The sequence below is a fragment of the Pezoporus occidentalis genome, unplaced genomic scaffold, assembly GCF_034315485.1.
Source record: "Pezoporus occidentalis ecotype Australia unplaced genomic scaffold, CSIRO_AGI_Poc_V1 ctg13, whole genome shotgun sequence".
NCBI classification, from domain to species: domain Eukaryota; kingdom Metazoa; phylum Chordata; class Aves; order Psittaciformes; family Psittacidae; genus Pezoporus; species Pezoporus occidentalis.
The window spans coordinates 3,493,942-3,516,386 of record NW_026913103.1 but is presented as its reverse complement, the minus strand read 5'-3'; the positions used below and the strand labels follow the sequence as shown (position 1 = coordinate 3,516,386).

The following is a 22,445-nucleotide window of genomic DNA, read 5'->3' as shown; positions in this document are numbered from 1 at the left end:
TCTTACTCCCCCCCCAAAAAAAAAGTTATCTCAGATTAAAAATAAAATCCTCTTTGTCCCCAACCTATTTTTTTTGTAGATGCTCATCATTTTTAAATTTTTTTTCTTTTTCCACAGGGAAACACATAGCAAATGCTGCAGCTTTACTCAAAACCTAAGATTAGCAAAGTATTTAAAGTTATGGTTAGATCCCCTGAATGCAGCACCCTCTTAATTTTCTGTTTGGTCGGTTATAGGGCTTACTTTCACCTTACTCCTTATGTCACTTGCTTAGACTATGGTATGTGCAATGGAGGAAAAGATCACATAGTGGCTACCCTTTTTAGTAGTCACCTAAGGCCAGGTTGGATGGAGCTTTGAGCACTCTGGTCAAGTAGCAACTCCCCATGGCAGGAGGTTGGAACTAAATGATCTTTAAGGTTCCTTCCAACCCAAACCATTTTATGATTCCGTGTAGGATGGAAAAGGTGACAGTAGGAAATGCTTTCCTATGAAAAGTGACAAAGCACTAGTGAGAATATACTTACTTCTCTGCTCTCTGTGCTGTCCTTGTGAGCAGCACACATTAGAAATATGCTTATAATCACAATTTCCTTTCTATTTCCTTCCTCTTCCTGAGAGGAGGCTGTACACAATTCAGCATAGCTCAACAGGCTGCTAAAGCACTCACAGTCCTAGCTTAGCTTGAGCACACAGTGGGCATTGGCATGTACATATTTACAGGTAGGCATCTTTTCATGCCCCTATAAAATGTATGATGTATGAAGAGTGCACTAGGGATTAGAACACTCATGTCATACTCAAATTTATCTCTTAAATGTACTTTGTAGGGGATTAAATATTACCTATGAACAATACATGCGTACACGTACTTATACATAAAAAGAGAAAAAAAAATAAATGTGGGAAAGTATTATGCAGAGCGTATGAATAATATACTATAACCAATACCTCATTTACTTGAAACTATGATTTGAGTAAATAAGGATACCTCTGTGCTGCTCCAGGTTTAGCACTTAGGTGGTCTACACTGTCCTGTTTTGGAATGAAAGACTCCAACGTCCTTGTTCTTCACAAAATTTGGAAACATGGATGTGTATTTGGATAGAATGAGCAGAAACAGAGAGATGGTCACATGCAGTGAAGATGGAGACATGCAGCCAAATATATAAACCAAAAGCATTAAAGCACTATCTGCTGAGAAAGGCTATATTTGTCATTTCCCCTTCCGCTGAATTAATCCATATACTTCAATAAAATGTTAAATTTTTTTTAGACATAATATCAACGATCTAAGATGAAATAAAATAAAGAATGAAAGCCACAACAATGTTTTAGAAAATCTTTATACTCTACATGCTGAATGGCAGCACCGTGGCTTAATAGTTGCTGTTATCCTTCCAGAGAATTAATCTAGAATATTATTAATCAGATTAATATATAAACATATACAGAACATCTTCCCTTGGGAATCTGAAAAATGCATATTTTGTCACTATTTTGTGAAATTCTCCTGAAAATACAATTTCGTAATTTCATACATTTTGATGAAGACATCATATTCTATTGCTAGCTGGTCTACACCACTAATCATTATGAAACATTCAAAAGCAAATCAGAAAAACTGACTCAGCTTGGTGTTTCGCAGTAGGTTTGTTCATTTATGTAGCCTTAAAGCCATCAGGAATATAATGTTTGATACTTCCCAAGTTTTCCTGAAGATTTCACAAAGGCTAGATCTACATGGTATGTGAGCTGGAGGTCACAACTACCCTGAAGGTTTAGTAGCTCCTCAAACTGATTCCTAGAACTTCAATCCTTGTTTTGCAAAACTGCCTTCCTGATCAAGTCACAGAGTGTTGCTGGAAAGATGGGAAAGCATCATCCAGGCCAAATCAGTCTGATGCTGGCAGTGCAGTGCAAACCTTGAGTTCTCTTCATGAACATACCAGAAGGGTGCTTGTTCTACAGCTGGCTTCAAGATGAGTCTTGGACAAGCATCCTTACAGATGCATGCAAAGAATAGCCAAAGGCCACTTCCACTAACTGAAACTATATGAGAATAATTTTTTTCAAAGGCTTATTCCATCTAGTCTTGGTTATATGCTGAAATTGAATGCAAACTTCTCCAAAAGAACAGTCTAAGTAAAATTTCCACCTACCATTAAATGCTCAATTTTCATTCTCCTTGTTTTTATCATTTATAATTCACAATTTCACAGCTTTCCCATTACCAGAAGGTCTTTTGCTTTGGAGAGAGCAAAATTCTAATTTTTGATATAGGAAACAAACCAACCAACCAACCTCCCAACAATTAAGCTATAAAATTCAAATAAAAACCTAATTTTTAAAATATCTTAAAGAAAGAAATCCATGATAATAACCAAATACTTGTTAATTCTTAACACTGAAATAATATATATTCCATGTCTTCATCTTCTCAAGGTATATCAAGGAGTCAATTTTCTGATATGGCAAATGAACAGATTCCAGAACAACAAGCAGCTTGCCAAGACCTATACTAAAATTTATGTTTATTACTTATTATAAACACATGCAATGTTGCAAAACCTGAATTTAAATGATCAAGATTAAAAACAAAAGTGCATGTCATATACTTAAGAAATGTATTTGGAAACAGATTTTTGTGATTGCACCCTGTATCCAATTTGGGCCAATTTGTAAGATAAATCTGGAATATACTCATATGAAGAGTAAGATGGCATATGTCAAAGTCAATTTATCTGTGAATATACTATTTAAAAGCAGTGATAGCAGTAGTTAGTTACCAATGCTGATCCGTCAGGCACCCATTCCAACACCTACTGCATCAGTTGTCAAACTGATACAAGCATATCATAAAAAAATTGTAAATTGTAGAACTGAGTGGTGTTAGCCAACTGCCAAAGCTATAGGAAATAATCAGAATGAAAGTCAAAGAGTAGAAAACAAAGGTAAAGCACCTTTGATTCCCTCTACAGACAAGGTGGGCTATTACTTTGTAATGTATTGGACATACAATGTAAAAAGCCCAGCATCCTTCAAACTTCTCTTAATCTGGGAGAAATTTCCTGGAACTAGAAGGCTGCAACCCGTAATCGGGATTGAAGTTAGCCTAAAATCATTCTAGATTCATCACTGACTGCATCACTGGGGTTTGGTGACCAAATTACCTGCAAGACCTTCAAGCACAAGAAGACACTGATTTCACTAAGAAAATTAGGCTTCTTTTTCTCTAACTCAGTATCTTTCCCATAGTAGTTTCTATATCTTACAGATTCTTTACTGCAATACATTTGCTAACAGGTTTTAGAAAATTTCAGTCTTTCTCCACAAAACTTCAGGTGCCATTAAAAAGCTCACAATTCTGCAGTGTTTAGATGAACATCTTATTTCACTGATATATGATACGATTATGATTTCATTCTAATCACTGCAATGACAAGATTTTATCAAGTCTGATTCACTGAAGTCACTGAAGTTAGTCTATCAACATAAAAAACTGGGAAGTGAAATTACTTAAAAATTCTTAAAAGACACAAAATACATTTTTAAACTATTACTAGCTGTCCCACGAAAGGGATGTGCTGGCAAAATTTCCAGATATGCAAGATCTGTAAGTGGTGACAATACTGAAATAATGTTTCACAAATTAAATTTTATAATTTATAATGCTGTCTTACTCAGATAAAAATAAGAAATGCTATCTAAAACACAACTGCACGCTTCCCACATTGCATTAGCGGAATATATCAAGCAAATATAAATACAAATATAATAAAAACAAGACAAATTACAGTATATTACAGTATATTACAAATATAAGTACTGTGGATAGACATTAGTAGAAGGTAAGCACTAATACTATAGTGACTGTGTTTTATCCATGTACCAGTCTTCGCAGTTTTAAGTGCAACTTCCTAAGAGTTTACACATGTATGGATTATTTACATGAGCCATCTGTATCATTTACTGTAACACAAAGAATTTGAAGGGAAAATTTTGAATTGCATTTCAATAGAAATTATAATGTCTATTTAAGAAAAAAACATGGATCTACCTGGAAAACAAAAACAAACAAACAAAAAACAACAAACCAACCAAAAAAAAACCAACCCCAAAAATTACTATTGCCAAAGCAATGAAATACTGAAACTGATTTGAGTAGAATCTTCATGACAAGAAAAAAACAAAGGTCCTTCTAATAATCTCTGATGGTATTCAGCCTGAAAACTGATTTGAAGTCCTGATATTTTTAACCTACCTTGTTAGAAAAACCTGCCCCATGGAGACCATCCTGATTTGGACAGAATTTACAAACAGTGCCAATTTTTATATACATTAACTAGCAAGTGTTACCAAGACTTCCAACATAACAGTTTGTGGGTGTTTTCCCCCATAGGAACAGTTTATTAAAAAAAGGAAAATAAACCAATAAAAATCAAATTAAACACCTAGACAAGAATAGGCTCTACAACAAATATTGAACGTATTATAAAGCACCACAGTGAGACCACCACCAACATTTACAGAAGCAGACTAAAGAACATTAACACGGATGATGTTCTCTTGTATTAGACACCTTATTTCATGGCTTGTGACCATTCAGGCAAACAGAAAACTCGGAAAGACAGTAATTCCCAGGTGCTTTATAACAGTTTAACAAAATGCAGAGATGATATCTAAGCTGCTGTTTTATTTTGGGCTTCTGGAGCTTGCAAGTCTCTCTCTACTTATATGCATACTTTCAAATTTCAGTATACTCTTCTGCGAGTGCAAGATGCAGTAAATCATTTTTCAACTGGGAGGAGTTGACTGGTACCTGTCATCCTCCGGAGATGCATGCTGGATATGAATCCTGGGACTAGTAGGTCGTCTCCTCTCTAGGGAGGGGGACCATCTACCCCTGTTTGCCCGTTCAATAAAACAGGAAAAAAATAGGATATTTAGTTTGTGATAAAATTAAATAAATGAGATTTGGGACTGGAAAAATAGCCCAAAAAGTAATGAAAGTGTGTTATTTAATTATTTTTTTCCTAGCAGTTTTCTAATCCCCAAGTATGGGGGATACTTATGGCTGCTTACTGCAGAAACATTACAACTGAAACAGAGAATGAATGCCCAAAGGTGCAGAATTTAGATTGATAAAACCTTTTATAGAGTGTGCCATTAAGTTTTCAAATGTTCTCAAATGCTAGAATATGTAAAAGCCTGTCATTCAAACAGAAAACTGTAATTCCAAACCAGAAAAGCTTTTCAAAGACCATATGCTAGTCATTCTCCCTCAGGTACTGGCTGGTATTTTATTAAGCCTGTGTCTCCTAGCCCTCTGCACTGAAAAATGCATTCTCAGTAAAAATGTAGGTCCATGAACTATGAGAAAAATTCTGAGGCACAAAGTGACCCTTTTCTGGAATGCAATGAGAGTACAGGTAAACTAATCAGCTACAACCAGACTACACACATTTGTGGAGAAGTACTAAGGTAATTTATTTTTTTCAGTTTAAAAGTATATATTGAAAGTGTATGTAATGAGCTTCCTCTTCTGTTCATTTCTCTGTATCACTGCAGTACATGTCAGCAGATTACTATAATTAAATTGAACAAAAAAGACCTAACTGTGAATGAAAATTGGTGTCTTACATGATTTCTTTTTATTGAAAAAGCTCATTTAATTTAGAATGATATATGCTATACCTATAGTGTTGCCTATTTTGTTGGGGTGTTATGTAGTTGTAATAGTACAAGTATACGTACAACAACTTAAAAAATCAATATATACTGATTAATTTATGAATAGCAAAATGTTTACATAAACTTTGCATGACTATCCAGTATTTCACTTTCTGAGGCATTCTTCCAGTCCATGTAATAAGGAAAAGGGTTTGATTTATGGAACATGCAAATAACAAAGGTTTCAAGGTTAGCACCACTTGAGCAGTAAGGCAGATCTTTCAAAAGTTCCAAGAGCAAATAAGTTAGTAGTTTTGTTTTTTTTTCTCTCCAAAGCAAGAGATAAAGAAAATGTTAATGCATCAATGCACTCAGTCAAAGCCCTTAATATGCTGATATCCCCTACAAATATTGAACGTCATTTGACAGAATTAAGTAGGTCATGCAGTATGAACTTCAAGAACATGCTCTCTTCCATTGAATGCTGAATGACCATGAGCCATAGTACAACGCAGACAAACATGGAATAACCTATTGAAAGAACTGGAAACACATTGCATACTAATACAAACAGTTATTTTATACTGTACATTATTTTAAATGTAAAAAGTGATATTCAACACAACTGTTAATGGCATGCAATAGAAAAACCTAGTACTTCAGACTTACTAAAAAAGCTTAGGAAAATCAACCTGAAATCAGGATAGGTCTTAACTGGATCAAGTGACTGCTCCAACTTCTCTGTTATCTATTTATGAGTAAGTAGCAGATAACTGTTCATCTTTGTACCTTGTTTAGGTGGTAATGACCAGCTGATAGCGATCATCCTGAAGATCTTCAAAATGTTTTGCTGCCTAGTGCAGTGAAGCACCGCAGACCAAACACAGCCGCAGGGTTGTATATGTCAGATATGCTGACCCTGTTGTACATGTACTAATCCCTAGGCTGTAGGATTTGCTCAGATCTCTATTAACCAACCTCTCAGGACCAAAGTATACAAGCAGTACCAACCTATACAACTGCTCTTGTGCTAACTTATAATACACACAATAATTGTTTGGAACATAAACTTAGAAGGAAGATAAAAGCCACATAATATATTATTAAGTAACTACCACTGGTTGCAATCTTAAATCAGTCTGGGGAAGATGCTGTTATGCTGAGAAACTACTGCTGAATCAGTTCAGATATTGCACTTGAATCTCATGCCTTCTTGCTTTCCTGACTGAAGGCTGGGTATTGCAAACAAATTTCTCTCTTAAAGAAATGGAACCCAAATTACAAGGGGGAAAAAAAAAGCCAACAGAGTGAAAAGGACAACTAAAAATAAAATCATACAAAAGGAAGTAGTAGCTGCAAAAACATTTTCAATGGCATTAGAGGACATTTATGACTATGTTATAAGCTAACATATGCCTTGCAGATCACCAAAGGACCTTCAATGCCACACACATTTTGAAAACAACAGTTTGGAATAAATGGGTGTCAGGAGGATGAGGCAGGCAAGGGGCAAATGTACAGACGTATTAGTAGGGGCTGGATGTTTCTGAGTATCCTAGTGTGCCATAGAGAAATATATGAAGGATTAAGTTCTGTACCAAACTATTCCATTTACCAAAAAAATCTTTAGAAGGCCTGTGCCAGGGCAAGGTCAGTTTGCCAGTCAAGTTATATGGAACTTTTCTTGCTCAAATGATGAAGCTTATAGCAGAAGAAAAGGAATGTCTTTTTTGTTATTATTGTTTCATATTTGTTTTAGTGCAACTAACAAGACATGTATACCACATTCATATATACCACTGAAAGTCATTTTTTTGCTGGTATATATGGGCCAACGTGACTTTTACTGTCAAAGCAGCATCTTAAAAACCAGTAACTACTATGACCATTTTAAATGACATGACATGATGTTGTATAGAGTTTAAGGATTGAAACCATTTCCAACAAATCACTGACACAGAGAAATACAGCTCTACTGTCCATCAGTTACACACAGCCATACTATTTTGTTAAAAAAAAAACAAAAAACAAAAAACCTCAAGTAGACCATTTTAACTTTTGATCTCAAATACAATCTAATTCATACTCTCTGATACAAAACATCGGGGGGAATAAGTAGAAATAATTTTCCATGGCTGAGAAACCACACCATGTTTTTCTGCTATAAGCAGGACCAACTCTACATCTGATGGATGTTTACTTAATATCTTTATAATTCCCAGTAGTGTAGTCAAGACAACCTTTTTTGGATTTTATATTACAGTGTTCCATTATACTTGCTTTCAAAAAAAACTTTCCTACCATTTAAGATGAACCTGTCTTACTGCATTTTAAGTCCCCTCTTCTCATGTTGTCCAGCACAGAAGCAAAGTGCTTTCTACATACCTTTAACTTAATTCTTCATTCTTCAAACTATGATTCCTCTATCAATACAGGCAACTGACCACTAACCTCATGTTAAAGTGTAAGCAGATATGCTCAACAGCAGAGAATTAAATCTTCTAAAATTAGCTTCTCCGAAAAAAAAAAAAATTAACTTACTGTGTTTTATACATTACATATAACATCTTCCTTCAAAAATTGGGCTGTATTGGAAAAACAAAATCTATACCAGAAATAAAAGAGGTATGTATGTCCTAAATTCTCTGCCAGAACCCCACAGATCTTACTGCTGTCAACAAAACCATCATGGAGAACTTGAATATTAATTTCTCCCAAAGAGCTTTTCTGCACCCCCATGAAGGATCCCAAGAGAAAAGCACCTATTTAGGAGTTCAAAAAGCAAAGAAGTCAAAGTTTCATAGTGATGAACAATTTTTATGGATCAAGCCCACAGACTACTGGCAAAACCACCTTTAGTAGCCGCAGAGGCCATATACACAGACTAAACATTTTCTTTACGAGGAGCTCATGAAAAATGCTGCAGATTCTGTGTAATATTTATTGGACAGAGGTTGCTGTACATGAATTGTAAAGACATAATAGAACTAGATAACACCAGTGACAGGTGTGGTTTTGTTTATCATATTTTAACTAGATTTTTTACAATTGCCGGTACTGCTTCATTGAACACTCAATTTGATGGGTTGCATCTTGAAGTAAAAGTACAAAACATACTGTTCATGCCCCTACATTATTATATTAGATAGCTGCTTATCGATGAACACAGCTGTATATATCTGTACACTTAGTTATTATGCCACATCCCTGGAAGTGGTCAAGTTCAGGTGGCACAGGGCTTGGAGCAACATAATCTAGTGGAAGGTATACCTGCCTGTGGCTGGGGGTTGGAACTGGATGATATTTAAGGTGCCTTTCAAACCAAACTGTTCTACGATTCTGTGATTCTATAATTAATACGATGCTACTTTCATCTTTCTTTCTTTTTACTTTCTACTCTAGAACGATATGCATTTTATTGTGGCCTTATTTCTATCATACCCTTTTTTATATATATTATCTGTGCTATCTTCACTCAGTTTTTAAAAGCATCGATCCATCTGAGATCTCTTAGCAGAACACTAGTCACTCCTCTGCAACAAGGACACAATTTGAGCAAAGTAAAGTTCCAATCAAGGATCAGTGGGAAATGGGGGGGAGGGAAAGGGAAAAAGGGAAATTTCAGAAGAATCTTAGAAAAAACCTCATCTCAAAGGGTAAAGTATGGTCTGATTGCCTTTCTTCATTGGTCCTCTCATAATGAAAATGACGCAATTGTTTTAAGACTGGGTTGACTGAAAAAACAACTTTGCTGTTGTAGTTAAATATGCATTTCATAGATGCTATTGTAATTCCACCATATTCCCACTCAATGGCAGCCTATAATTGCCTTTAGTGAAGCTAAAAATTTCACTCTAAAATAGTGTAGTTCTAAGCCAAAAACTCATCGGATGGTAATGAAAAATTCTGTTGTGGAACAATCCAAATACACCAAATACACCAGTAGTACTTGGTGTATTTGAACCAACATATTGTGATATTAAAAATTCAGAGAGCAAACATAAAATGCCTGCATGATGTATGTAACACAACAACACTTCATTCAAATTGGAAACCTATCTTCTTACGACTTAGGTGAGCCTTAACATAATGTCACAGAGTGAAAAAGCTTAATGCAGTGAAATGCCTTGTAACTGCAAAAGCAGATGCAGCAGATTAGATTGAGAACACAATGAAGTTTGGCTGTTTTGTAGACATTAGATGACTATGCAAACTACGGTTCCGGTTTGAAAGATGAGAATTTTGTCATAATTTATGAATTATGTCACTGCCTTATTAGCATTCCATGGAACAGGCAAGAAACAAACAATACTTTTTAGCAAATGATGATGATCAACAGCCAAGTAGTAGTTTGGCAAAATACTTAACACTGCAATGCTATTATCAGCATACTGAGGACTTTTGTAAACAGTGACATCAGCTTGAACTAAAACAAGGAAAGAAGCCAGAAGCATTTATAAACTCCAACACACAGCTTACATGACATACATGAATACAGGAGAAAAAATGCCCACAAATACCAAAACAGACATGAATGTACAAGAACGTGGAGTACTTATATGAAGGAAAACAAAACTGATAAAAATCACCAGCACAGATGACAATAAATTCATAAGTTTTTATTTTATACCTTTCTCGTTCTGGTGAATGCAAACTAGTATCTGGTCTCAAGCAGTTGGTACTAGCACTCCTAGCCCTGTCAAGGGAGGGCTGTAGTTCACTAGTGCCAGTGCATTGCATCCAATGGTAGAAGAGAAAGAAAAAGAAAACAAAGAAAGGAATACAATGTTAGATATTAACTCATAAAATAATGCTACCTTTACAGAAAATGTAGAATCATAATGATTTAATTAAGGAAAACATAAAAGAGCTGACTGGATGACAGTGCCAAGTTTTGTTTAGAAAATAAAAGCAAACAAAAGACTGCTAGAAATCTTTTGTCAAGAATGTTGAAATGTTTAAAACTGAATGAGACAGAACAACATCCACTTGTAAGAAAGTGGAATGAGAATTATCAAACAATAAATATAAATCCTTATTAACAGCAGTAAACATTAAGCCAACACAAAAGGATGTGATACACTATATATTATGTGAAATTGCTTTTCAGTGAAGCTCATTTATTCTGCAAATTTATATTAGATACCAAACAGGAAGGGGCATCAATCCTCAGTTTCTTACCTAACCAGCAGATCATCTCCAAATTTCAGTATTCGTGAATTAAGGCAATCACGAAGGAGTGAAATATCCTGTCTAATCACGGATTTGGTCTTAGCACATGCAGGAAGAGTTGAGCTTTGTAAATTAAAGTTATTTGAACAAAATGAAAACAAATTTGACATGTAAATAAAATCTTATACATAAACAAAATAATGTAGCAAAAACATGCAACATATAATTTTAACAGTGAAGACAACTCTACCTAATACAAAGTGGTTTGGATTGGGTTTTATTTATAATGTAGGGGTTAATTTAAACAGTTATATGAAGTTATTAGAATTATATCCCTTACCCAGCTATAGAGATGTATGAAATATTTCTATTTTTCTATTTAAGAAGGGAAAACATTTTTTTTTTTTAATTTTTCTTTTTAAGGGACTAACCACTGAAAGGGGACTCTAAACACTTCTTACCTGTATAGGTTCCAATGAGTACCATTTTCTAGTAAAGGCATCTTGGGTGGCAATGTTTTATAGTGCCTAGCATAATTTCTTGAATGCGGTAGAAAAGAAAAGGAAACAGAACAACATAAAAACATGCCAGAAATAAAAAGACAGGTGATGGTAATCCAAGACTGACCAGAACATAAAATAAATGCATAATGTCCTACTATGTTTAATGTATGAGTAGATTTCAAACATATGTTTTTCTTCACTATTGTGACAGCTATCCAGGGAACAAATTTTTTATTTACTCTTTTGTTAATATAGCCGGTGAAGTCATGACAATACTAGCACAACTCAGATGTCTTCCTTGTAATGAAAGTAACCTAAATTCCATTTCTAGAGATTTTTAATTAAAATATACAAGCTGCTGTAAAGGACTAGGTTGATAATCAACTTACTCTTTATTTTTCTTACTAAGACCTTAAGAGATTTTAACCTCTTCAGTAGCTAAGCATTAAAATCTTGCTAAAAGGGTGATATATATAGTATCACAAACTTAATTGTAGTTGTATTAATATCTGGCATTTTTGAATGTGGAAATATTTTGGAAATGGTATATAAGCTCCAAAATCTAGCAGTAATTAAATGCTATTAATAATAAGCTAATTAAGAATCATAGGAGATCTACTACATGAGCCAGCACAGCAGCACTCTGAGGTGTTACATGACAACTGTCCAGTATTACCACTTACAGTACATGAGATTTTAGAACAGGAAATGTTTGCCTTATTGAGCTCTACCCAAAGAACACGGGGGAAATTCAAGGCAGACAGAGGCTGCTGAATGGGAATCATGGCCATTTAATACTGAAAGGTTAAAATAAGCAATAGCTTATTTTATTAGCTGCGGTGCTATTAGCAGAAGGGGCAGCAGCCTTGAGGATTTCAAAGCTTCAAGAACAGGCTGTCCTAATAGGACATTCCAGTTCCTGTTAGGCTTGCACCTAGGCATCGCAGACACACAGTACAAACCTGACGTGTCATAGACAGATGAAACAACTCTTTGTCTGGAAACCCTGCTGCTTGTAAAACCCCTGACAGATTTAACAGAGGAGCTTTGACTCTTGTACAGGTTTAGCAGTCATCACTGCTGCCATCTCTAAAAGAGGTTACGGTGATGTTGCAAAGTTGGAATAAAGGAATGGCATACTAGCAGGTATTACCAATCAAAGTGGGTTTGGCCTAAGACATGGAATGCTACAACCCGTGGTTTATGGCATAGGTACACGTCCTTCCACCATTTCTACTGTTAGTCAATAATTGCATACAGATGGACAGGATAGACAGCTAGGACTAATACTATACTAAACTGTTGTATTAAACTAACCATGTACCTTAACTTTGTAACTTGCACAATCTCATACTAATATGGCTTTCATTTAACATGAAACCCTTAACATTTCCTTCCCATTTTAAACTGAAGCTGTCTCAATAGTTATTTAGTCATTTAGTAATCTGTCTAGAAACAAGGATAAAGCCTTATGTCTCTAATGTGAAAAATTTTAAGCCTCTACAAATGAGAAAGGAAAAAAAGCTGACAACCAATACACACATATTTTTTTTTAAAAGGGCTTATGTGACTATTCAGTCAAGGATGGATACTGGCAATTTTCCTCGTATTATTCAAACTTGTATCAGGGTTCATAAGCCTGAGAGCTAAATTTAAATATCTAATCATTGTCTACTATTGTCCTTATATTCACCTTCAGTACATTATTAAAGATACCATGCTCTTTTATAGTATATAATTTTTGTTAAAGGGGTTAATTTGTTACTGTTCTTGATCATAAACAACAGCAATAAGTAGAGTAAGGTAACTGGTTAACTAGCCAGGCTGGTAGAAGACTTCTAAAACTACTGGAAATCTATAGTGGCTGGGCAAAGTGCATCAAAAGTTCATAACACAGTATTTACTGTGTTAGGTGAATAAAGTGTGAATTTAAGAATTTATATTGAAGAATTCTAATGAAAATTATAATCTTTAAGAGGAAAGAAAAAAGCAAAGAGCTGGAGCCAGGGAGGGGGGGTGAAGCTATAGAAGATGCAGCAGAAAGAAAAAGGCAGGAGGAGGCAGGAAAAGCCAGGAGAAGAAAAGGAAGGAGGCAGGAAAAATTGCTATTTTATGACAATAACCAGACATAAAATAGCAGGGTGTGAAATTATTAACTTTTAAAACCTATAATATTGGGGGAAAAGCTTTTTTACCTGAAGTATGAGAATGAAACCTTTTCTTCCGATAATAAAAACTTAAATTTTAATTTAACAGCTCCACTGATGCACAGATTTTTTGGGAAGTTTTTGTAATTACTATTTTACCTATATACTACTGTGCGTTATAACAGAACTCTATCACACTGCCTTTGATGCTGTTTCAAATGCAATTAACAGAATTATATCAACCCAAGGCATATTTAAAAGAACTCCTCTGCAGGGGAAATGCTGTGCCAAATAGATGAGTATGTACATTAGACAACATGGTTTTAAAAGTCTGACAGTTTTAAACACACAGCACTGACACAAAGCTCTTAGCAACATCCAGGTCCCGAACAAAAAAATGGTTAACTACTTGGTTGAAGCAGTTCAGTGGTTGACTACTTCAACTACAACCTACATTTTTACTGATTCTAAATGGAAGATTTTCTACACAATCTGATATGTATTTTTAACAAGGTTGACAGACATGGGAAAAAAAAAAGACATGGGGGTGGAGGAAGATTTGTTAGATAAAGATATTTCAGTCCTGTTTAGTTTCACATGAGTTGAGACAGGGAGATCCAAACTCTTCACCAAGAGATTACTGATGACTGTACATGAGTCCAAACTACAAAGTTTATGGCTGGATCTAATTTATATCACAATTTGTAGAAGCAAACCCAAGTAATACAAGACCCCTCAAATCTGGAGTTCCCATTAAAGCCTCATTAATTAGCGCTTTTTCCTCTACAAGTGACGGAAATCAGCGTGAGATTAGTTGCAACAAGTAAAGATTTTTGGCTTGTGCGTGGCTGTAATATAAACATAAAAATGCAAATAAGAGAAAACATAAAAACAACTAAAAAGAAGTGTTTGAAATTATAATGCTGTCATGCAAAGGGAGATCAGGACTTCTGTGACTAGACAGAAAATCTACCACAAAATACAACTCCAAAATCGGAATTTCTTCAATTGCTTTAATCCTTTCTACTGAAGTTCACAAACATATATACACATCTCAATCTGAATTAAAACAAACAGAAAAGAACAACTGACACCAGAATCACAATGTACTAGAAGTTCTTTTCTTACTGAGACTAAATACCACCACAGAAAATAAGCTGGGCACACACAGACAACTAACCAGATGTGTTCATGATTACCAAATTCCTGTATTTACCTGATGGTATGTAGGCACTCTGCACTTCTTCCTCGTTTTGCTCTGGGCAGCATAAGAAGCTCACTGCACAGACAGGATGGGTGGTGAGTGAAACAGATATAATTATGAAGCATTAGATGACATGGGTTATGCCAATGATGCGCAAATGAAAACATAAAAAGGAAACAAGAAGCTTCCAACCAGATAGATAGTCCGATAATGTTCAAACCCAGGTGCACTTCTCAAAGAGTATGAATGAAAAATGCCTGTAATAACTACGTTTTCAATAAATTCCTTTTAGCATGGCCCCTAATTTTGTGGGATTTCTCCTTCTAAAATTCAGAAGTACCTTTTCAGAGCTCTTCGTGACAAGAGTAGTCCATAAAACAACTACATTTCTCCAATAACCTCCTTTATTATCAACTAATTAATAAAGAAATACTTTATTAAAAAAGAATTAGGCTGCTGTTTGGTTTTGGTTTTTGGGCGGTTTGGGTTTTTGTGTGTGCTTATTTTTCTTCCTCAGCCACAACAACACACATGAAAAAGCAGGAAGGGCTTAGTGAACTTGCTGAAGATTGGTTTATGGGAAGACAACCAGTAACCCTTTTGGGAAAAGCAAAAATATACATTCATTAGAAAAATTAAATTTGGCCAAATATAAGTTCTGACTCATAGCTCTTGACAGTATTTTGTAATGAAATCCTAAAGAGACAAAAAAAAAAGATGCTTATCAGCTGTCAGTTTTTGTTTCTTATTTTTTCCAACTGGGAAAATCAATCATCTATTCTATTTTTCATTTACTGTAACCAACACATACTACTGTCAGCAAGATGGCAAAATTAATACGTATTTATGCCTATGGTAAATATGACTATGATATGAAATATCCCTTGAATGAATCCTCTAGTTTTACACATTTTAACACATTCAGGAAGACCAAGCTCCAAACCTCCTAATCATCATAAAGAAGAAATCAAAGCTAAACTTCATGGAAACATGCTATTTTAAAAGAAGCAGGGAATCATATGAAGTACTATGGTGACAAAGAGAGAAAAGATTACAAAATATATAAAGCAGCAGTTGTTCAAGGTGTTTTGTGCTTCATGTAATTGTAAAATGACCCATTTAATTGATGCAGTATAAGTAATATTTCTCTAAAATTCAAAACTGGGCAGCTTGAAATACTGGGCAGCCAAAACTGGGCTTGTGAGTCCCATGCGAGATTTAACTTTGCATCTGGAGCCACTAGCCTGATTTTGATGCAACAAAATGTATTAAGTTGAACTTTCTTCTTTTTTTTCTTTTCCTAAGAAAATTCCCATTCATAAGCTCAGAGGACTGACAGAATTTATACTAATATTCAAGTTTCCAAATTACAAATAAACATGCATTTTAGGAAAAAAAGTTACCATTTTCTTAAGAATTGTGAAGTAGATGAGAATTCCACACTAAATCATAGGCTACTTTGTTAATATTTACTCTACCTTTGCTAAGCCAAAGAATATCTATTATAATTGGCCCATGGCAAAAGTAATATAGAATTCATTCAGAAAATGGATATAAAATAGCAAATCCACCGCGAAATCTTACAGGCAAAACCAAAGCAAAATAATCCATCACAGTAGATAAACAACAATATAAGATGATATTCACAATTTTCTGGTAATTTAAGTCTGGTTTGGAGACATTAATACCAAAGCTATTATTCTAAAACAAATGTTTTCTAATGTGAGTGTTTTAGTAGTCATATTAACAGGTTTTATTTCAGAATAAAAGAAAATAAAAAAAATGAAAAAGGCCATGTCTTTGAAAATTGGATGATGATCCTACATTCAGAGTGAAGTATACTGCTTAGATAGATTTCCTAATAAAGAGCTTTTTATAACAGAATTATATATATACATACATGCGTATATATACATATATAAATACACATGAAAAAGGTGGATGAATTAGTTTCACTGGAAATTTATCATACTACATACTTTAGTTTGAGACTATAATAACTATTTTTATGAGGATCTATTCAGAATATCCAATATTAATTTGGGACCAATAGCAGATCGTTGAGCAAATGATCAAAAGTAATGAGTAACTGTAATTTCTGCCACGTAATTGTTGGGTAATTATCTTTCTAGCCAAGTTTATGTTAGGTATCTACATTCATGAATTTGTTTAGATGAAGGTCTCAGTAAATGAACAACATGTAATACTTGTACTTCCATTGACAGTGATACATAACACTGAATAATTTTTTTTTTAATCTTTGGATGTGATAATCTTCCTCAACAAAAGCTGGTTTGATCTTCCCCATGCTGCTGCACTTATGTAGTGAAAGACAGTGAAGCCTGCGAGAGTTAAACAAATGAAGAAATCTGGGGAAAGGTGAAAAGGAAAACAGGGAAAAAGAGACCACTGCAGATAAGATTATTACTCGAGGAAAGTAAATACATGGACCCATCTATAAACCCTGCAAATAATGTCTGATCTTTAAACTTGTGAAAAAGCGTTTTCTGAATGCTGAAAAGAACTGAAGACTGATTCCTCTAAACAAACCCAGCAGCACATTACTGCTGTGGCTCTGGTCTGAAGGCTCATCTCTAAGAAAGCCTCAATGCAAGCCTCACTCTCCAAGCATAATCCATGCACATATAATGATTTACCCCATGATTTGAGGCTTCACAGGAATCTGTTGAATATATCACTACTTACAATAGATAACATGAAACATTTGCAACAAGTGGAAATTACTTGAATTAGCCTGACTATAAAACTGACTACTACATCTAAAAAGCATTTCAATTTGCCTCCGAGAGGAAATTCAGTGTAACAACACAGTTTAGACAATTCTGTACATACTTCTTGCCTATAAAGTTGAATGTAAAAATGTTCCAAATGGCTCATTAGTTTCTACATGTATGTTATCACATTAAAAAAGCAAAACAGGCAAGTTCATTTTTAAGTAAACAAACACCCTGCAAACATGGTTAATCTATGTGACTGTCATCATTATGTTTCCCAAACACTGAACTAAAATGCCTTTTCAAACTTCTTTCAGCTATAAACTAAACAGAAATTCTCATTCTCTTCCATGTTTTTTTAATAAATTCCTATATATCTGAAAACAATGCCTACTAGGAGAGACCAAGTGTTCCCTGAAGAGTGTAGACACTGCATGTATTTCAGGGAGACATGTGTATGTGTCATGCACCTAGGATTGGAGATTTTCACTATCCTTGCTATACTTGGATATTGTACCAAGTTCACCAGAATGTTACGTAAGAAGACCTGAGACTGCATATATACATATCCAAAATCTATAAGCATAGGAATGTAAATCATAGCATATGCAACTCCCAAACAGTAGGAACATATGTCTAGTAATTTACTGGCTACTGAAATAGATAAATTCTGAGTTACAGAAATACATGCATACATGTAAATTTATAGTTTTCTAGTAAAGATCTCTGTGCTTCATGCATGAAACAAACATCAGAATACTCTAGGACAAAACCCCAAGAACTGCTAGTCTAGATAGCTGCTATTACTGTCAATGCAGTGCAGAGTTTAACCAGAAAAAACCACTAGATGTGTCAGTTATTTTGAGTTATCTCCCTTCCCCACTACTATCAGTCATGCTTCTACTGAACACTTGAAAATTAGGAAAACAAACAAACACACTTTTAAACTTTTATCGAGGTTCAGGCTGACAATATACCTTTCTTGATCAGACAAATACTGACTATCCATGTCTCTGGATCTGTAATCAGCTGGAGTTCTGGAGGCATCATGGTGTCTAGTTGGAGAACGTGATCTTCTCATTTGATGAATTTCATCTAAACTCCTGGAAGGTAAAAACATGTATGAAAATCTTGGGTTTTGTTTTGTTTTTTTTCCATAAATAACACTGCTCAGTGCATGATAGCACAAGTTGGTTGAAGGAAGTTTTTAATCATTAAATTGTTAATACATGTCTTCTAAAAAAATACTGCACCCTAAAATTAAGAAAAACCCACCTCCAAGCATAGAAAAGCAGCCATTTATACCATATTTAGAAGTATGTGCGTGTTTCTGTGTACACTGACAGATGTAGTAATGGCACTTTCAAAGTCTGCAGTTAAAGAAAAACTGAAATAACAAACAAATGGATAATATTTCACATGAAATTAAGTTTTACATATTTGTAAATTTTGAAATTTACAGATTTTGAAAGGGCTGACAACTTTTTGCAGGTATCTCCAAGCACTCTTTAAGAAATTCTGGGAGAGGATATGGCAACGTGCAGTAGATTTTATCAATTTCAAACAGTTATACAAAAGGGGTTTTGTATAAATGCAGGTACGCTCTGACCTCCATAATAGTAATTTAAAGGTCTATTCACATGGAAAAGAACAAGAAAAGAAACTACTGCTTGAAGGGCAGATTCTTCCTTTGGTTTGATAACTGCCATTGGAATGAGAAGCATTAGTTTTCAAAGTATAAAATTAAAGGATGGGTGGAATTGACTACAAAATATTTCATTTGTGCATCATGCTCATAGATAGAAAGATACAAAAAAAAAAACACAATTGTTTGCAAAAGCAGAATGAGGAGTTCTCATTCTCTCTACTATTAAAAAAAAAAGTCAGTGCCACAGTCTGTTTTATGTACAGCCAAACTTTTCTATTTCTTAAGGATGCATTCTGAGAAATACAACAGCAAGTGATTTGATGGGTAGTGAAATAGCTTTATCCACAAAAACTGAGGTAGAAGAGGGGGATGCATGCAAGGACTTATGAAGCCCACAGAATTTCAGTTCAAAAGAGCAGTATATATGGTATGGAGGATGGAAAAGAAAAAAAGCAAGATCATCAGGATTTTCAACTGGGAAGAGAAGCCGGTTTTCCACAATACACCATTATTTTGAAACATCACAGATGTCTGGTATAAAATGATCAGTGATGGAACTCCAAGAAACACCCCACCAGACACAGAAACGATGGATAAGCACAGGACTGTAGCACAGAATTTTGAATACAAAATTCAACTAGAAGGATAGACTTTCAAATTATTTTTAAATGACCACAGCTAGTGGGCAGTAATGTTGCTAGTGCAACACTTCAAGCTTTTGAGTAATTCAAGAACAAAGCTTCCTAGAAATTGGAGAAAGGGAAGCTGGTAAAAACTGACTGATTTTTAGGGTTCCATGAGAGATTGCAAGGGAAGCCTATTGCCCTGCACAATAAAAAGCAAAATCAATTATGTCAAGTTTTCTGCTTAAACAGCCTGTACAAACTTTCAAAGAAAGCAAAAAGCATCCAAACAGAAAGCTCAAAAAGGATCCTCTTACTAATAGGTTGTCTAGCAAAAGCAGCAAATGACAATTTATCAATCACTATCTGATGCGGTATTTAGCTTCTTCCATTAATGAATGTCATATTATAAATACAACTGGTAATTTCAGCTTGCTGTTACTTCAAAATCAGTTCAGCTCACACTTACTATAAAATTTGTACATGTCGCAATTTATTAGCCTACAAATATACTTCAGCAGCTTCATACAAGACTCAGCCACTGACTGAAAAAGCATTTCCAAACCTATGTATTAGTTATGGTACACAGATGATGAATTACAGAGAAAATACCAGTAAGAAGAGGTAATATGATTCATCCCATGAGTGCTCTCAAGTGATTAATAAAAGCATACCTCAAGTTAAAATACTACACTACTGAGTTAGAAAAAAGTTTCAAAATTGTGAAAAATTGCTGAGCAAGAGAAAAGTTAATAAAGACAAATTACACAAACTTGAAACCACCCAATATTTCATTAACTTGTGATGCCTACCTCTGTAATGGCACATTTGGTAAACGTGAACGGGTCCTGCCCTGATCGTCACCACGGTGAGGAGATACAGATCGTGAACGATGATGTGTTGTTCTTTGCTGTTCTGGCACAGTTAGTGTTGTAGATTTACTTTCTCTAGTACTAGATCTATAACCAACTGGTAAGAGGGTAACAAAAGGAAATTAGAAAATAAAAGTCTGGGTTTGAAAAGAAGTCAGATGGTTAGTCCTTCCAGAAACGCACATCTAAACGCTTACACATCTTTTAAGTTGTTATTTAGCTGTTTTACACCCTGATGTATCATGCAGCCAGAATAAGCTACTAGTATTACCTTTAAATGTCTACATGTACAGAGAAACTGAGATGATTTTTATTATGTACTGGAAGATGTGAGGGAGAGGACTGAAATAGTTTTCTGACTTGGTGAAGAGTACTCTGAGCAACTTGTATTTCAAAACTGTCATAGAAAAAAATTGAAAGGAATCTAAGCAATGTAGGTTTACCTCATCTAACAAATGGAGAAGGCATGCTTGTGTTCAACATCACAGACTCATCCACAACTGCTCATATATAAAGCATCCTTCTGACTCTTCTTTCAATTAAAAACAAAGATATTCTCCTACTGAACCTGGCCAAAGCCACCTACTTCGAATAATTATGAACATTTAGAGTATATTGCACAGAATAATGGGTGTTGCACACTCTACAGATATTTTTTTCAAAATGCTATGAATGAGCTCCAAAATTTCTCATAGTTCATCTTTACATAGGATTAAAATAAAAAATCAGCAGAATATTAGTACATTTTGAAGTGTTGCTATTACCATGCCTTTTTCCATGTAGCACACTGTTACACACTTTGAATCCCATCCTAAAGCAGCAAATTAAGCTCAGTAAGATGAACAGCTTTCAAAAAGTGCCTGCTGTCTTTCCAAAAGAGCATAATGAGATTTGCTCAGACTGAGTTGCTCACTTCTACACATTCAAATTAGATTACAAGAATCCCTTAAGAGAAAATCCCCTAACGACATAAATGGTCATCCCTTAAATCACCCCTTAATGACTTCAAAAATTGTTGTTTAGATGCAAAAATAGTAATTTTGCTGCTTCTCTGAATATGTCTAACATTAAATTCCTGCAATGCATTAACTCGTTCATCTAAAATGCCAGCCTGTATCAGAAATGTTCTCTCCATCAGGAAAAGGCTATGATTTAGTCAGTTGTTATTTGGATGAAGTAAATAAATTGCACTTTTAAATAATCTTCTTATAGTTTCAAGTTTGGATTTTTCATATTTTGTATAATTCTTGTAAGGAGGTCTTATCTGAACTTCTACCAAATTGTTATGGCCTTCTTCAAAATATGGCCCAGATAGGCAGTGTATATTAGTCTCGGTCATGTATTCAATGACAATAACCTGTTTAGCTGCATGCCTGAGCCCTTATCACAAACATCAACTAAGTATTCATGCTTTTTTTCCCAAATTATACATCAGTTTACTAATGTATTCTAATGGACATGTAACTTATCTGAATGCACTGCCATTATCAAACCTGGAGAAAAACACTTTGTTAGAAAAGTGATAAGCAATCCTAAAATAAGAATACCTTCCACTATAGAACAGATTCATCTTAGTAATGCAACAATGTGAAGAGGGATCTACCAGATGAAGCATTTTATCATCAAAGGAATTTAAAATTTAAGATTGTTTTCCCTGATTATACAGTTTATAATATCACAGCCTCCAGAACTGTGTCCACCTTTTATACAGTACTGAACAAACTAGCCAAGTTACCCAAAGGTAACGGAAGAGTACCGTGATGCTGTAGTACCCTACAGTAGCTTTCAGCCTTACACCAGCTTTCCAGCAACTTCAGTAAATTAAAAAAAAAAAAAAAAAAGGCTTCTATAAGTTCTTGTCTTAAATA

The 22,445-nt window shown here is 34.7% G+C and overlaps 1 protein-coding gene across 24 annotated transcripts in view; it reads right to left on the bottom strand.

Moving 5' to 3' along the window:
* Positions 1–22,445, bottom strand: part of RIMS1 (regulating synaptic membrane exocytosis 1) — a 298,011-nt gene that overhangs the window by 81,625 nt on the left and 193,941 nt on the right. For 7 of the 24 annotated variants that reach the window (XM_062608175.1, XM_062608180.1, XM_062608181.1 and 4 more), the window contains exons 17-18: positions 20,518–20,674; positions 18,412–18,537 (exon numbers count right to left, since the gene is read on the bottom strand). In XM_062608175.1, the coding sequence (XP_062464159.1) occupies positions 18,412–18,537; positions 20,518–20,674 (283 nt within the window). Of the gene's footprint in view, positions 1–991; positions 1,070–4,822; positions 4,907–10,303; positions 10,394–10,854; positions 10,969–11,306; positions 11,385–14,711; positions 14,775–18,411; positions 18,538–20,517; positions 20,675–22,445 lie in introns of all 24 variants that reach the window. The other 17 variants (XM_062608172.1, XM_062608173.1, XM_062608184.1 and 14 more) reach the window with 5 other exon arrangements.